This window comes from Podarcis tiliguerta (assembly GCF_965153285.1).
Source record: "Podarcis tiliguerta genome assembly, chromosome: 11".
NCBI classification, from domain to species: Eukaryota; Metazoa; Chordata; class Lepidosauria; order Squamata; family Lacertidae; genus Podarcis; species Podarcis tiliguerta.
The window spans coordinates 15,148,712-15,166,471 of record NC_139544.1 but is presented as its reverse complement, the minus strand read 5'-3'; the positions used below and the strand labels follow the sequence as shown (position 1 = coordinate 15,166,471).

Sequence of the window (17,760 nt, the reverse complement as noted above, 5' to 3'; positions counted from 1 at the left end):
AATAAGCAAATGGAACAGAGCTATAAGATAACAATTGTAACCAGCCCTTGACTATAGGAAATTCATTTTTATTCATTCTGTTAAGTGCACAGTGGCCTGCGTCAACAAAATGCTTTTCCTAAACAGCTAATTATGCAGCTAGGGACTCTGGTCATGAGACAAATTCATCACAGAACATGTGTTTTGAACAACATATTGATTAGATTCAGCACAGAGTTATTTTTCTTCCCCTTGCTGTAAGTGAAGTATAAAATTAGGAATCCTGTTTGTGTCACTATTGATTACACAGAATTGCATTTATTTTTAATTTTAACTAGACGGGGCATCTCCATCACATTTCCTATGCTTTTATGGACCAAAATGTTCACAAGTATCAGCTTAAAACTAATTGTTCTTGGACAGCTCAGATCCTTTTTAACAAAGGCTCCTTTCCCTTAAGCTCCTATATATTTGTATCTTACTATCACATACAATAGTTGGGGAAAGGTAGTGATAATCCCTACTGGGTAATTTCTAACATCTATCCCAAAGACAAATGGTGTTGTTGTTGTTGTTTTAAAAAAGCTGTGTGTTATGCTAAAATTCTCAGTCAAAACTGTATCTTCACATCAGAAGTCTATCTGGCCCTCAGGATTCTCCCTAAACTGGCCTGAACCTGCCATGTTCCTGCATAGTGACCTTGCCAGCAGTTCACTTTTGATAGTAGCAAAGCTGAGCTTCTATCCATGTCCATTTGGCATCTTAATGTTCCTAAAATGTAAGCCAGCCCTCCCCCCCCCCCCCCCGGGCTGGATAGGTGTGTGGGTTTCGCATGACTAGAAAGTAAACTATTGTACAGAGTCACATTTATTGCTCTGTCTTGCTTTTGCCTCTCAGACATACAGTCTCCAGACATGTATGTAGTCCCCAGAAAGTTGTCCATAAGGGAATTTGGCCCTCCCTTATCTATAGGCCAGAACATTGCATTACAGGTAAATTAAAATGGTGGGAGACCACCATGGATAGGAGCTCAGCTTGGCTCTGATTCAGTTGTGGCATTGCTGCCCACCATCCACTAAAATCCCACCCAGGAAGTCAGCGGACAGGGTAGTGAGTGGCATTGTTGGTGCCACTGCAAAGACAGAAGAATATAAGAAGAAGGGGGAAAAGACAGTTGTGGCCATCTTTCAGATAGGGAGCCCATTGATTGCACGGCACTAAGCATCCCCAGAAATCTGACATTGATTGTTGGAAGAAATAGGCAGCAAGAATTTGAAAATTAGAACTCTCTGTGTTTTGTTTTCATTGTGGTAGGTTGGCATGGAGTTGACTGTTCTATAAACTGCCCTAGTGGGACGTGGGGTCTTGGCTGCAATTTAACATGCCAGTGCCTTAATGGAGGGGCATGCAATACTCTGGATGGAACTTGCACCTGTGCTCCAGGATGGAGAGGAGAAAAATGTGAATACCCTTGCCAGGTAATTAAACACATTCCACTAAAAGGTAGGGTTTGTGAGTTTCAATATTCATAGGAATGTTTAAACTGTCCTGCTAAATTTAAGATGTAACACTGTTTAAAGGGGTGTATGGAGTGCTAGGGGACGGGTAATACCTCTGGTGGGAGACATATTGTCTTCCTTCTGGGGTAGTTTTGTCCAGCTTTGGTCCCCACCCTGCACTCTGCTCTCACCTGTGCTTCCTAAAAGCTGTCAGCATGCAACAGAGGCTGCACCCTGGGAAACAGCTTTGACTGGCCGGCTAAACCAGGTGAGGGTAGCCAATGGGTCTTAAACCCCCAGTGAGTTAAGGATTTCCCCTGCATGCAAAGACAGGCTCTGGCAGATTGAGTGGACGAGACCAATAGCGGGTCCAGTGGTCCAAAAGGTGGTTTCTGCTTGTGCTGTAGAGGGAAGTGAGGGGCAGATGGGGCTCATCAACCTGGAAAGGTAGCCCATCTAGGAGAAGGAAAAGTCTGATCCTGAACCTAAAACTGCCTTGTAGGGTATCTTCTGGTAAACAGAAGGCTAAGGAGTAAGCTCTACACAAATTTGGAGTGGAGTCCCTAAAGTGGTCAAATGGCGACTTGCATGCTCCCTTCTGGCTCCTCCTGCAGCCAAGCTGGTGACAAACGTATTGCTCTGCTTTCCTTTAGACCACATCAGCAAGGCCAAGAGTGGGGTCTGGTTGTCTTGACAGCCCAGGACCTCCATACACACTCCATCTAGTGTGGGCAAACTGGTTGCACTCCCCTAAGTCCGCCTCTGAATTATGGCTGTACTTATGACAGTTAATATTTGGTGGCAAAGACAAACCTTTAGCTAGATAATCCAGTCAAAGTCTCACGTCTCTTTTCATTTCTTTTAAATCTAGCCATGGTGTTACAGTGCATTTATATGAATGAGAGAGCGATTGGATCAGGACCCCATGCTGTTTCCCCTGATCAAAATCCCCCCTTCCGAGCTGCTTTAAGTCCCGTTAGGGAAAAACATAAGAACATAGGAAGCTTCCTTATGCTGAGGCAGACCATTGCTCCATCTAGCTCAGTAATGTCAGTGCTGACTAGCACCATCTCTCTGTGGTTTCAGTCAGTGGACATTCCCAACCCCACCTGGAGAGTCTGAGGATTGAGCCTTAGACCTTCTGCATCCAAAGCAATTACTCTGCCACTGAGTGATGTCCTTTCCCTGGAAATCAGCCAGGAATTCCTTTATACCATCAATCAGAGCCCAGAAATTTGAAGCTCTAAACCACTTGCATACCAATCCCATCTAAAATTTACTGTTTACATTCAGCATTATTTTGTCTTCTTTTTTTCTAACAGGATGGCACATATGGGTTGGACTGTTCAGAGCGCTGTGACTGCAGTCATGCAGATGGCTGTCATCCCACTACTGGCTATTGTCGCTGCCTCCCAGGATGGTCAGGTACATTTAAAATGAGTGGGGCAATAGTACATCCAAAGTATGGTAGGGTTTTACCATTGTTCTCTAAATCAGGGGTGGGGAACCTTTGGCCCTCCAGGTGTTGCTGAATGGCATCTCCCAGGATCCCTCTCCATTGGCCATGTTTGCTGGGGCTGATGGGAGTTGTAGTCTAGAGCATCTGGAGGACCAAAGGTTACCTAACCGTGCTGTAAATGGATAAGATCTAGATCAGTTTATTCATTGGACAACAACTATTGCCTGCACATAACAAGTATAAGAACCAAATGACACAAAATGTTGGAAATGGTTTGAAACCAGCATACTTAACCAAGACAGTTATATTTGGGGGGGGGGGATTGAGTCACGGGTCTCCAATCCAAAATAGGTTTCCAATCTTGATCAGGGGCTCATGCCAGTTTTTAAAATGAAAAATTGCCACCTCCCTGTTTGCCCCAAAAGTAAAACAGTATCTTAGGGGGCAAAATGAAACCATGAGGGAGTGACTTTCAGTACAAAAGGGGTACTTTCTCTCTCCTTTGCCTCTTTCAAGCAAGGTAGCTGCAGGACAGACTGCATCTGCTGAGTATGCATGCCACTCTTGAGTTACATGAGGAAAGAAAACCATGATATAAATGTACTAAATATACATAAATAATCCTGTTCACGGAGCACAAGGATTCTACTCCTTTTCTGTAACGGCAGATAATCTCATGGTTATTTCAGGAACTGAATGTTACAGGAAGATCACTTCCTGGTGAGTTGGTGGCTGGCACTAACTGCTTCCCTCTACAGCAGTCGTGGGGCTATTATAATGGTCCACTCTTAGAGGTTGATAGAATCTGATGGGAGTCTCTGAGACCCGTCGATGAGTTTTTCCTTGGCATGGTTCCTGTCAGGAGCCATGAGACAGTTTAGTAGTGAGAACTGATGAGCAAGGTGGGACCAAAGAACAAGGCAGGAATCAGGACCAAAGAGCAACTGGGAATACTGGAAGACACCACGGCTCAGGAAGACCTACTTGCCTAAGCAAGACTTAGCTAGAAAAGGAAGTCCTTTATATTCCTTCCTGCCCCCTGCCCAGAAAGATCCAGTGGTAACTTTGGATGAGCATAGTCAGCCCAGAAGCGTTTTCACTGAGAAGACTGTTGGCTGCAGTTCACTGGCTTTTGACATGGGACATCCATTCAGCTCCCTGGTTTACCAAGAACTTAGGGGCAATTAAGCAGATAGGGATATGGCTTGAATGCAAGTAGTGGAAAATGTGGTGTGAACCTACCCGGAACCTGAGATCATCCTCTGAAGCCCTTCTTTGTGTTCATGAGAGGTCCAGAGGGTGGCAACATGAGAATGGGCCTTCTCTGCAGTGGCTCCCCATCTGTGGAATGCTTTCCCCAGGGAAGTTCACCTGGTGCCTTCATTATAAACCTTTAGGTGCTAGGCAGAAACCTTCCTCTGTAACCAGGCCTTTAGCTAATTGATATCCGATGTGTTCTATATGTGTTGTGGGAAGGAGGATTATTAGGTTGCTTCTGTTTTTATTTTTATGGTGCATTTTGTGTTTTTTTATATTGTAATTTTATGCTGTGAACCACCCTTAGATCTACGGGTATAGGGTGGTATGCAAATTTTAATAATATCTCATCTTTGAATCTCTCTGGTCCTAGTCATATGCTCTAAATTGGATGAGGAACATGTGGCTCTCCAGGTGTCACACTACAGCTTCCATAATCCCTTACCACTGTTGGTTGGCTGGGACTATGGTAAAGGATGACGAGAACTGAAGTCCAACAACAATTGGCAAGCCACAAGTTCCCCATCTCTGTCCTGACCCCGTACTCCAGACTTGGCTCTCAACAAGCCGGTGTGGATTTGAGGGTTGGGATTTTATGTCCTCATTGAACAATTCCACCTCTTCCGAAAGCAGCCAAGTTGATGTCGTGCTTCAAAGTATGCCTGTAAGATCAGCAAATCTGGACTCTGTTTGACAAGGATTTTCCATTAAACCGTTATGAAAAGCACAGGTTTTTGCGGAAAGAGTTGAAGCATTTTACAGGTCATGGCACATTATTTTTTGCTGTGCTGTGACATTTTGTGGAAAATGTCAGGGCTTGCTGATAACTTTGGTGCAAGAGCACTTAAAAACTTATGTTAGGTCTCCAGTTATGAAGTTTTACTAGTGTACTATGAGGCACTATAAACACTGGTAGCATAGCAGACTGTAATACTGGTTTATGGATCAGTCCTGTCTGTTTTAAGGCAGCAAATAGGACTGTGGACTCTGTGTTTGTCTGCTGTAAGATTTTGTTTTGTTTTGTTTTGTTTTGCATCCTGATTGAGAGACCTGATAAAAGCATGTGCCCTTACCACTAGTGCTGAAATAGATACACAGCAGCAAGCTGCTGGACCCCCAATCCAATACCTAGCCCCCCCCTCCAATTCATGTGCAAGCAGTGCACCTTTTTTCATGTTGTTTGTGTTTGGGGATAAAGTACAAGGTTGCTCTTCAACCCATCGCAAAAACTTCATTTGAGGTCCTCTTGCGGGAAATGGAACAATGTATCTTGTACTTCTTTTCCTATGCATTTGCCAGCAATACAAAAAATTGAAGCAAACGAATTGCAGTTTGTGGCATAAATACAGCCTCTGAAATGATACAGGTTCTAAAATTAGCAGTTTCGTCAGAGGACCTCTGACGAAAGCAAAACACACTTTTTGTGTGAGTTTCTGCCTTTGTTTTGTTTTCGGTTGACACCATTCTTTCACCAGCTCTATTTATGCCTCTCCCTCCATACCATTCCATGCTCTTCTTGTGGCAGTTCCACTGAGTTTCTCTTTCTCTTAAATTATCCTTTCTGGCTGCCTCAGCTCCTTGCTTAAGTACACACTCACACTGCACTCTGGTTTTTGTTTTGTTTTTTTGTGTGCCTGCGTTGTTCTGCTTGAGAATACTCTCCTGAAGTTTTCCTCTGAAGGATGCACCTGTGTTCCCTTGAGTGCCTGCCCGTACTTTAATAGGAAAATAGCTTTAAGGAGTTAGAAGAGGTGTTGAAACTTTTTGTAAAAGATTTTCTGAGACCTCAAACCAAGCATATTGACCTCAATAACTGTTTTATCAAGAAAATCAAGAGTTATGTAGCACCTCAAAACTAATGGATTTATTATGCCAGAAGACTTATGAAGTTGACTTCAACACATGCATTTATATATTTTCTTACTCTTTATATTCTGCCTTTCTTCCATCATGAAGCCTAAGGCAATATACATATGTTTCCTCGGCAGTTGCCCAAACCTAGACAGGCTTAGCTCCAGCAAGGGGGATGACCTCAGACCGTGCACTGAGTACTACAGGACTTTCTTTCTTTCTTTCTTTCTTTCTTTCTTTCTTTCTTTCTTTCTTTCTTTGCAACAGATGAACATGGCTACACCTTTGGATGTGTTAATCAGGAGGTAGAGCACTATGAAACAGTTCCTGTGGGCATATAGCAGAAAATACCAAATATCGCTCACAATAAAAATATTCTGGGGATAAATTAATGGGGGTAACTATAGTTTTCAGTGTAGGGCTTACTTTGCTTTGCTGTATTAGCATCTTCATACATAGTGTTGCTTGAAAATTCTAAAAAACAAAAAAAGTGTGAAAACCAGTGGTTAAAATCAGTGCAGTTTTGAAATGTTCAGTCCACAGCTTTGATTCAAAATAGCATCCAGTTGTATCCAAACATAGATGAAAAATCTGCTCCTTGATCCCAAGAACTACCATGCAAAATTTGGTTATGGAATCATAAGAGCTGTCAAAATGTATAGTGAACAAACAGCTTTTCAAAATATGTAGTGGAAATCAGGGGTGCCAACTTGAATGGAATATTGGGGGGTAGGTAAGCCCCGTCCACATAATCAATCACAGGACACGGCACATGCACACCATTTGAATGCCAATGCCCATCAACTTTTGGAGGGGCAACCCCCTCAAATATTTTATTGGGGGAGTCTGCCCCTAGGGACCTCAGCCCCTAGGAGCTGGCCCCTATGATGGAAATGTTGGTTTTGAAGAGACCTTTATTGTGGCTTTTCAATATGATAAATTTATCCTGATATTCAATCCACTAGCTGTCGGTATGAACTAGTTACTGGGTCTGCAACATCAATGAAGGTGTGAAGAGTTGAGTCCCAGTGTTGGGATAGGTTCTCCTTTGGGGTCAGTGTTGTTGGCCTGGATGTTATGTTCCACAGCCTCAGTGCAGTACATCACACTGTTGCATTACTAAAAGTATTTCACAACACGATCCTATATTTGCCAGCTCATAAGTCAACCCCACTGAGTTCAATGACAGTTCCTTCCTTGTAGGTGTGTGTATAATTAAAGTCTTAATATATATAACATTATAACAACATAGATGTTACCACTCAAAGGATTATTTACTTCTTTCACACAATTACAGATGCTGCAGGAATGCTAATTTAGATGTGAAACACTTGGCATAGTCCTTTGAGCATTAAATGCATGAGGATTTCTTCAGAGCTGCTTAGCTGAAGTTTATCATGACCATTTAGCTATTGCCTAGCAACTTGCAAAGGCCGTCAAAGAGTTCTTTGTCCATTATCCTGGCAAAAACTTTTCCTTACCAATCTGCTTATCAAGAATGAAATTTGCGTACCAACTTATTCATAATTCTTTTGTTTCATAGGGCACATTTTAAATGTTCAGAGCTTCCTGGATACATTATTCATATTGATTTTAGTTAAAATTGTGTTGGTAGACTTGCATGCAAATTACCCACGCAGCTCTGTTGTCTGCAGTCTTAAATCATTCAAAAAAATAAGGCAGAGCTGTTTGCTGACATTTGTTATTCAAAATCTGAGCATGCACACGTCTGCTGCAGATACAAATTCTCTTAGAAATTTTCTGTGTGAGCTATACAGAGATAAAATAAATATAATAGATTAATATTTATGGACAAGAACCTAAACTCATGAGAAAAATCAGGTTAGCTGTATATGTGCATATACACACACAGGTTTTCTCTCAGTCGGACTGATAAGCTGTGACAGCCAACACCTACACTATACATTTAAAACACATTTCTACCCCTTTCACAGTCATGGCTTTTGCCAAAGAATCCTGAGAACTGTAGTTCAACCCTCATAGAGCTACAGTTCCCAGCACCCTTAACAGACTTCAATTCCCAGGATTCTTTGGGGAAAGCAATGTGGTTCAAATGTGCTTTAAGTGTATTGTGTGAATGTAAGTGAGTCTTAGACTCTTATATGTGTGGCCACAAGGAGTTAATAAGCTTTCATTTCTGTTTGTAACTAACCACAGCTTGTTGTAATGTCTGAACTTACCTTTAGTTGGCTTACCAAAGCACAACAACTTCCATTGGTAATTTATGAAGCTTGCTTGCTTATATATTTCTTTAATGGCAACACAAAAATAACAATCAAATACTTTGTTATATACAGTGGAACCTCAGTTTTCGAGTGTCTCGGAAGCTGAATGATTCAGAACCCGAACACCGAAAACCCGGAAGTGAATGCTTCCATTTTCAAGCGAGCCTCGGAAGTCGAACGGCTTCCAAGGTTCTTTTCTCCATTGAAATTGCCTACCACCTATTGTGCCTCGGTTGTCGAACAGTCTTCCGGAACGAATTATGTTCGACAACTGAGGTTCCACTGTACTCCGATCTGTGTCACAGATTATGTACATTGCTTCAACTGGTCTTTCAATATTGCATTTTCTGCATATTTATATATGACTTCTGTAATCTTTGAACACCCAAACTTAGCTTAGGTAAGCCCTCCAAAATTAATTCTGAGAATTAAGGGGCTTCAGCTCCCCAGGGTTAGAATTACTAAAAGAAAGAAAAGACAGCCAGTCTTCATGAAAAGTATCCTGGTACATAAGGATCAAATCATTCATTTCCTAATAGCGGCTTGTGTGGAAATTTCATATTACTGTAAGAATAAGGATTTTGCACTAAGATGATGGCAGTTAGCACTGGCTGATGAACTCACACAGTACTGTAGGCTTATTATGGCAGGGGCACTTTTAAACTTACTTGCTTCTGCAAACAATAGTTAAAATAAACCACAGTTTAGGGTTTGGCTGTAACACAAAACAGTGATTAATAAAAATGGAAGCATGGATGTCCATACGTCTCATGGTTGTGCCAGAAGGGGAAGAGGGGGGTGTAAAAGCTGTTCAGAATTACATGCAGACACAGCCATGAACTTCAACCAGATGATAATATGTCTGATAATATGTTTAAATATATGTCCTTTAAACCATTTTTACTTAAAATTCATTAAAATATGCCACATTGACCACCCAGAACTCTTTCAGTTCACCTTGCTAATGTGCAGCTTAACACATGGCCATTGGAGAAGTCAGGTGGAAACCAGTAAAAAGGCAAGTGTGGACTATATACTAGTTTTTCTTTACTGGGTTCTACTGGAACCAGATTTTTTGTTCAGCTGTTTTCACTTGTCTCCTCCAAGCATATGCACATGAATTCCTACATCTGAGCCTGTATTTTAGAACTTTGCAGCATGTTCATGGTTTTTTTTCAGGTGCTGTGTTCATGCAGCTTTCAGTGGCATATAAGGGGCCTCAGTATCTTTCACTTAGGAATCTCATTCAGATGCAAATCTAGGTGCCTCTGTTTAGGTTACAAGTTGAAAAAGGTTGTTCTAAGCTGTTGAAAAATAAGGTACTTTGTGTCTTGATTCAGAAAACTCCGTTAGCTAGACAGACAAAAATCAGCTTGTAAAATGCTGATAGCATAACGAGTCTTCTGTGTCTTGGCAATCAGTTCAAATTCCATTCAAATTTGCGCATTCACTCAGGAAAAGTAGTCCCTTTATGGTTGTTCAGCATCCTGTGCGAAATTAGTTGTTGAGTTCTTGTCAAATTTCAGTGTGACGCATTTTCCACTACAGTTGCCTCTGTGGCAGCTTCTCTGACAGCCTTAAGTCAGCGTCAGGGTCAAAGTTGCAGAGGTTTTGACCTTCAGTCACCTTTCTTCCATCGAACAGGAAACATTTCTCAGACAGGACACATCCCCTATAGAGCAGGTGGGTGGGACTGCTTATTGTACAGGCAGCCGCAGTAATGAATTGTCTTGCAGTCTTTCCCAGTTCTTCAGCAAACTGTGCAAAATAATTACTCTGGGGTGATTTAAATAAAGCTTCCTGTGCAAAAACCGGGGGGAGGGGGGGGGAGTCTGTTTTCCTGAGTTGCTCGTTTAAGAAGTCTAATAGCAAGTGGAGCTGAAGCACATTTTTCATGAAATACTTACAAAGCTAGTCATTCTTCTGGATTTAGTCCCCTTTTTCTTTAGCCGAATGATTCATTCAGTAGCTGTACGCTAATAATAAGTCAATTGATAATAGAAAGCACTGTAGACACAATAAGGTCTGAGAGCTGCAGTGGATTCCGACTGGCATTTGACATGAAAGGAGACTTCTGAGAAGTAATAAAAAACAAAGAAATCAAGGGAGTTAGTTTTACTAACTGTAAAAGAGGGGTGAAAAAGACCTATGGTTCCTATGAGCCATTGTTGTGTTACTGTGGATCCAGAACTGGCCTCCACAGTCACTTACAGACTCACTGCTCAGACCATGTTCATGGAAGACAATCTTACTCGGCTACGAGTGGTCGCCAAAGAAGAAGAATATGTGCTGGAGTTCTGCCCATGTTGTATAAACTTTTGCAAAAAGCAACAAGGCAAAACATTGAGTGACCAAGGTCCTTAGCATTGCTAGCATTTTGAATCTGTCTTGTACTTCGCTTATTTCAGTTGGGCAGGAAACTTAGCAGTAATCAGATCACCAGTGCTTTTTTCTGGGGTGACACAGGCATACACATACCCCTAAACATTTTGTGAATCTTTGTACTTTTGTCCATTTACTGTTTTTATTTCCCCTGGATTAGAACTGTAAAAGGGTTATTTTCTTGAGTCAAAATGAGAGTACCCCTAAACATTTTTTTAAGGAAAAAAGCACTGAATTTAGTACATAAGTGGGTTTCTTCAGTAGCTGTTGCCTTCAACTTTTCCTCATTCAAACCAGAAAAATAATAATCTGAAAGTGAACTCGGTTCCCCTCCCCCAATGGAATGACAGGGCCAGAAAAAGACAGGAAGAAAATGACCTTTTTTCCCCTGGATAAACAACAAATGTCATTCTAGCTCAGCATCTGTTCCCATTCAGGATGGGAAATATCGGTCAATTTCCAGTCTGTGCCATTCCTGCATTAATTGCAGTTAATAATAATAATCCATGTGAAAATTCATATTTAAATATATACTTAAATACACAAAATATCTGTTTAAATGCTTATTCTTACCACAATGTATTTCTAAATATATCGGGTTGTATCCAACATAGTGCGAGTGGCATTTCACTAGTGCAATGACACTTCCTCTTCGCTCCCCTCACATAGTCCAAATCAGCTCTAGAGAATCCCCCCAACCCTTCAGAGCAGCTTTGGGGGTACACAAGGGGCTGCAGGAGAGAGAAGAGGAAAGTTCCATTGTATGAGTGGAAGTCTATTGGCGTGAGTGTGGAATGGTGGAGTTGCGTACAACGCATATTATCTTAAAAGCACACCATTTGAATGCATTATGATATGTTGCACCAGGCACTGCAGAATAAACAATGCCTTTGCATGGTTCTTCCTTGCGTCATATTCCTCCTGATAGCTGTGCAGTGTTAGCAGCCTCGTGCTTGTGATACCTTTGATTTGAGAGTTTTCCTCCAGTGCGGTTCGTGACAGCTCTGTCTGCTTGTACACTTGTAGGCATGCATTGTGACAGTGTATGTACTGAAGGACACTGGGGTCCAAACTGTTCACTGTCCTGTTACTGCAAAAATGGAGCATCATGTTCGCCAGACGAAGGGATCTGTGAATGCGCACCTGGCTACAGAGGCACCACTTGCCAAAGAAGTAAGCTTCTAAGTCTCTTGTTCTTCTATTTACTATGGCTGTGCTATAACGCTGAATGGTAGTATTGTAAACTACTAGTAGTATTGTAAGCTACTGAGGGACTGGGGTGGCGTCTAAACCACTGAGCCTCTTGGGCTTGCCAATCGGAAGGTTGCCAGTTCGAATTCACACGGTGGGGTGAGCTCCCGTTGTTCTGTCCCAGCCAACCTAGCCATTTGAAATCATACCAGCACAAGTTCATAAATAGGTACCACTGTTGCGGGAAGGTAAATGGTGTTTCTGTGCGCTCTGGCTTCCATCGCGGTGTTTCATCTTGCCAGAAGCGGTTTAGTCATGTTGGCCATATGACCTGGAAAGCTGTCTGTGGACAAACGCTGGCTCCCTCGGCCTGAAAAGAGAGATGAGTGCCACACCCCATAGTTGCCTTTGACCGAACTTAACCGCCCAGGGGTCCTTTACCTTTTTTTTACCTTACTGTAAATGGAACCCAGTGCTAAGTACTACAATTTTCTGTAATTAGCACAATATGCACTTTCACTGTTACTAATAAAATTTGCTGTGGCAGTAATCTTGTTACTATTGTTTAATTAGTAATTTTGCATATTATCTATCCAACTACCCAACATCCAACAAGACTGGCGTCTGATGCTGTGGAAAATGCATATGGTCACAGATACTATTGCCAACCGCCTTTGTAAAATGGGGGGGGGGGGGGAGAGATAAAAAAGTTAGGACTGCTCCAAACATTGTACCACCCACATAAAAGCTAGTGGGAGAGAAACCTCTCTTTGATAGCAACCCCATGCTGGGGCTATAAACATTTCTAAGCTGTTTGCCATATGGTTCAACCATAGTTCTAGGTAGAAAGCTCCTGGCAGCTGCTGGAACTAGCACAGCGACTTCCTGTACAATTTGGCTGATTCATGAGGAAGTGGTTTTTGGCATCCTTAGCGGAGATCCATAATATTTGGCTTTGTTTTAGTTGGAAGACAAGTAGGACAGATTCAGACACATTGAGAGAACAGTTATTTCGGGGGGGGGGGAGTGGAAGAGGGCTAAGGGAAAAATACACCAAAAATACAACAAATTACGTATACAAATCTTGATTTTTGCCAAGATAATTTACAACAGTGAGGGGAACCTTTGGCCTGCCCATCAAGTCTCCACATTTGGCCTGCAAGGCCATTTTGGCAAAGCGATACCCACCTTTCCTACTCCTGATGATAGGGGACACATGTGGCACTGTAGTCTAAACCACTGAGCCTCTTGGGCTTGCTGATCACAAGGTCAGCGGTTTGAATCTCCACGATGTGGTGAGCTCCCATTTGCTCTGTCCCAGCTCCTGCCAACCTAGCAGTTCAAAAGCACACCAGTGCAAGTAGATAAATAGGTACCGCTGCGGCGGGAAGGTAAATGGCATTTCCATGTTCTCTGGTTTCTGGTGTTCTGTTGTGCCAGAAGCGGTTTAGTCATGCTGGCCACATGATCCGGAAAGCTGCCTATGGAAAAACACCGGTTCCCTCGGCCTGAAAGCGAGATGAGTACTGCAACCTAATAGTCGCCTTTGACTGGACTTAACCATCCAGGGGTCCTTTACCTTTCCTCCCAGTGATGTTTGGTATAGAGAAGGTGAAGACACTGCTTGGGCAAAAGTGGTTTTTCAGGCGCCACCAGTGAGCTGATTGTCACCACATGCGAAGTTCTGTGCAAACACCTATGCAAAGCACTTGGCGAGCATGGGCAATCAACAGGGCTTACAAAGCTCTGTGCATAGTGCTCTGCAAAAATGATTCACTTGATGTCATTGTGATGTCATGTGATTGACCCCCCTACCCCAAATGTGACCTGGGGTGGGTGGGGCAGATAAGGATGCCCAACCCCTGATTTATATCTTGTCTCCTAATGCTGCGAAAAGTAATGGATGTAAGAATTTCATCAGGCAGGGGGCCTTCTTGGTAGTGGCACCCACCCTGTGGAATACCCTCCCATCAGATGTCAAGGAAATAAACAACTATCTGACTTTTAGAAGACATCTGAAGGCAGCCCTGTTTAGGGACGTTTTTAAAGTTTGATGTTTTATCGTGTTTTTAATATTCTGTTAAATATTCTGTTAAAGCTACAGACATCCTTGATGGATTGTTTCCATGGCTAGGAGCAGTTCTCACCATCTATAATGGCTCTAAAGTTAATTGTTTAGCTAATATAAAGACGCTGATGTAATGATGTATCATCACCATAATAATGCAAAGCAGTGACTCTCCCCATTACATTACTGAAAAGAATCAGGCTTTTCAAGACTGCCTAGGTATCTTAAGTTGCGCAAATCCAGTTTGGACTATAAGGAGAAGAAGGAAAATAATAGGACTGGCCCACTACTTTATTGAAAAGACATGAGGGTCTCTGGACTCCCTTTTTGATCAGGCAACCTGTTTCAAGCATGCCCTCAGGCGGGCATGCTGACTTCTAAATGACTTCAAATTATTTAAAGGCAAAAGTTAGCTTTGTAAATGTTAATTGCTGCTTAACAACAGGCACTTAACTTGAAGCATTGCTTAATATACTAATTTGCCAGTGAAAGAAATTCCAGGAGAAGCTGAAGGAGTAAAGAGAGAAATTCTCCCCAACAGCTTCTTTCTTCCTCTGGCAATCCAAATGGTGATGTATCTGTGAAGAAGAAGGGGCTAGTGTATTTGGCATAAAAATGAATTGAACTGCTTTGTTTTTTTAAGTCCTGAGTTGAATAAAAGCAAGCAGCAGTGTATGGTTGTTTGCACTTTGATTGCCCTTGAGTTGGAAACAGAACTTTAAACTTGTGTTCCGTCAGGAACTGCCAGGTTACAGTGATTCAGCCCTGTGCAGCTGGAGAGGAAAAATATTACACAAATGATAATCATAACAAATAATAGCATAAAGATTCAGTATTCTATAATGATATTGTTGAAGTTGTTGTTTGCATGTGCCATATTCATCATAATCATTAACAACTGTCCGCCTCCCCACCAGAAAAAATACATGAGGCAATTAAAGAGATGCCATAGCTTTATTATTAACAAATCTGCAATGAGATAATAATAATAATAATAATAATAGTAATAGTAATAATAATAATAATACGAGTGTGGTGTAGTGGTTCAGAGCGGTGGACTCATAATCTGGGGAACTGGGTTCACGTCTCCGCTCCTCCACATGCAGCTGCTGGGTGACCTTGGGCTAGTCACACTTCTCTGAAGTCTCTCAGCCCCACTCACCTCACAGAGTGTTTGTTGTGGGGGAGGAAGGGAAAGGAGATTGTTAGCCTCTTTGAGACTCCTCAGGGTAGTGATAAAGCAGGATATCAAATCCAAACTCCTAACAACAACAACAACAACAACAACAACAACAATTTAATTATACCCCACCCATCTGGCTGGATTTCCCCAGCCACTCTGGGCGGTTCCCAACAGAATATTTAAAACAGGATAAAACATCAACCATTAAAAACTTCAATAAACAGGGCTGCCTTCAGGTGTCTTCTAAAAGTCAGATAGTTGTTTATTTCCTTGACATCTGATGGGAGGGCATTCCACAGGGTGGGCGCCACTACTGAGAAGGCCCTCTGCCTGGTTCCCTGTAACCTCACTTCTTGCAGTGAGGGAACTGCCAGAAGGCCCTCAGGGCTGGACCTCAGTGTCTGGGCTGAACGATGGGGGTGGAGACACTCCTTCAGGTATGAAATTCAGTGCATAAATTCAGGACATAAATACAAGCAGTATTGACCAATAGGTAAAAAGGGGTTGCGGTGCTTGTCTCGCTTTTAGACCAAGGGAGCTGGTGTTTGTCTGCAGACAGCTTTCCAGGTCATGTGGCCAGCATGATTAAACCGCTTGTGGCGCAATGGAACACTGTGATGGAAACCAGAGTACATGGAGATGCTGTTTGTTTTCCTGCTGCAGCAGTACCTATTATCTACTTGCACTGGCATGCTTTCAAACTGCTAGCTTGGCAGGAGCTGGGACAGAGCAACAGGAGCTCACCCCATTGCAGGGATTCAAACCGCTGACCTTCCAATTGGCAAGCCCCAGAGGCTCAGTGGTTTAGACCACAGTGCCACCCCCGCCCCCCATGACCAATACAATTCTGCCAAACATGTAGACTACAACTCAGGGAGTGGTGGTATAATCATTACATTGAAATATTAATAGCAGCAGCAGTAGTTGTTATAGTCATATGTCATTATTCATCAGCATCAACAGCAATAATTGTTTTAGATTAACCACAATGCATACTAAGTTGTTCTTCTAAACTGTTATTAAAGTAGTAGATTTGTTAACGTGCCACTAGGGCAATTGCCTTCGTGAAGCAGGTGACCTGCATAAATCAGATTTCTCAAAAGTTTTCACGACTTCGGCAGTGAACTGAAAGCAACTGTATTAGATTTGGCTTTGTTATGTACCAATGTAAGGTGACTATGATAACGTATTTCTGCTTTCAGTTTGCTCTCCCGGATTTTATGGTCATCGCTGTAGCCAGGCCTGCCCCCAATGTGTTCACAGCAGTGGCCCATGTCACCATGTGACTGGTTTGTGTGACTGTCTACCTGGTTTCACAGGAGCTCTCTGCAATGAAGGTACAAATCACAATTCTTTTCGTAAACTACTTTGAGATGCTTTTAAAATCAAGCGGTACATGATTTTCAAGAAATAAATAAATACAATGTACTGTAATACCATACCGAGCACAACAGTGCTTTCTCCTTTTTCCTGTTTACTGTCAAAGTTATATTTTTCAGACAGTAGCTTTGTATTTTTTAAATTTTTTTTTACTGTGTATAGAGCCCATTCTGAAGCTAAATAAAACTATTGGAATATAAGATTTGATTATCATTGATCTAAATGAGCGGCAAGAGTGCAGAATATTCATGAGTTCTATGGTTTTCTTTTTACAGTCTGCCCCAGTGGCAGATTTGGAAAGAATTGTGCAGGAATTTGCACATGCACCAACAATGGAACCTGCAATCCAATTGACAGATCTTGCCAATGTTATCCTGGCTGGATTGGTAGTGACTGTTCTCAGCGTAAGTACAAGTATTTTATTTATTTTAAGGTTTTAGTTAAAATTGCTGTGTGTAAACTGCTAATAGATCTAAACCTTTTGTACTTCAAAGTACATCAGTTTTGCATGGCAGTATTACTTTTTTGGGGGAAATCAGACTTCCTAACACAGTCACTTGTATAGATTCTACCAATAGTGTATTGAATGCCCCCCCCCCCCCCCCAAGCATTAATGGCATTTTATGCATAGAAGAAAAATACTGCGTGACAAATATATATTGTAGCGTATGCTTTTCAGGAATTGAATCCACTTCATCCGGTGCACCAATTGTTATCATCAGTTGTCATACCATGGACAAAATTTCCTTATTGTGGCCAGGTTATTCTGTCGCTCAGTATCATATAGACATCGTTCAGTTAAATTATTTGCTTTACTGAAGCCCAGTGTTAATAACTGTTGTGGTGATAAACCAGGAAAGTAAAGCTTTTGATTGACAATTTTAGTCCAAGCACTCTCATGACAATCTTGCGATACTAAGGGTAGTAGACCAGTGGGGTTTAAATTTAGGCAAAGCCACTAATGTCCTATGCCAAAACTGTAATTCAACAGAGGGGTGGTTAGCCTCTAAGTGCAAGGAAGCATTTGGAACACAGGATGGAACAGGGGGGGGGAAATTGCCTTAGGAATTTAGATAGAACAGCTTCTGTAGATCCAAGGTGAGTGCCTGTCCAAATCTGAGCTCCATAGAATAACTGTGCTAGGGGTTTAGCTTTAAACACTTCAAGTGCTGATGTTATGTGATTGCCACCTTTTGTATGGAAAAGCGTCTCAGAATATGAAAAGTCGGTAGGGACTTCCTATTGAGTTTTAATTAAGACTGCAT

General features: G+C 42.0%; 1 protein-coding gene across 1 annotated transcript in view; it reads left to right on the top strand.

Moving 5' to 3' along the window:
* MEGF10 (multiple EGF like domains 10) overlaps nucleotides 1-17,760 on the top strand; it is a 113,691-nt gene that overhangs the window by 77,990 nt on the left and 17,941 nt on the right. The window contains exons 12-16 of the mRNA XM_083403709.1: nucleotides 1,294-1,457; nucleotides 2,801-2,903; nucleotides 11,700-11,846; nucleotides 16,318-16,452; nucleotides 16,771-16,899. Coding sequence (XP_083259835.1) covers nucleotides 1,294-1,457; nucleotides 2,801-2,903; nucleotides 11,700-11,846; nucleotides 16,318-16,452; nucleotides 16,771-16,899 — 678 coding nt within the window. The remainder of the gene's footprint in view (nucleotides 1-1,293; nucleotides 1,458-2,800; nucleotides 2,904-11,699; nucleotides 11,847-16,317; nucleotides 16,453-16,770; nucleotides 16,900-17,760) is intronic.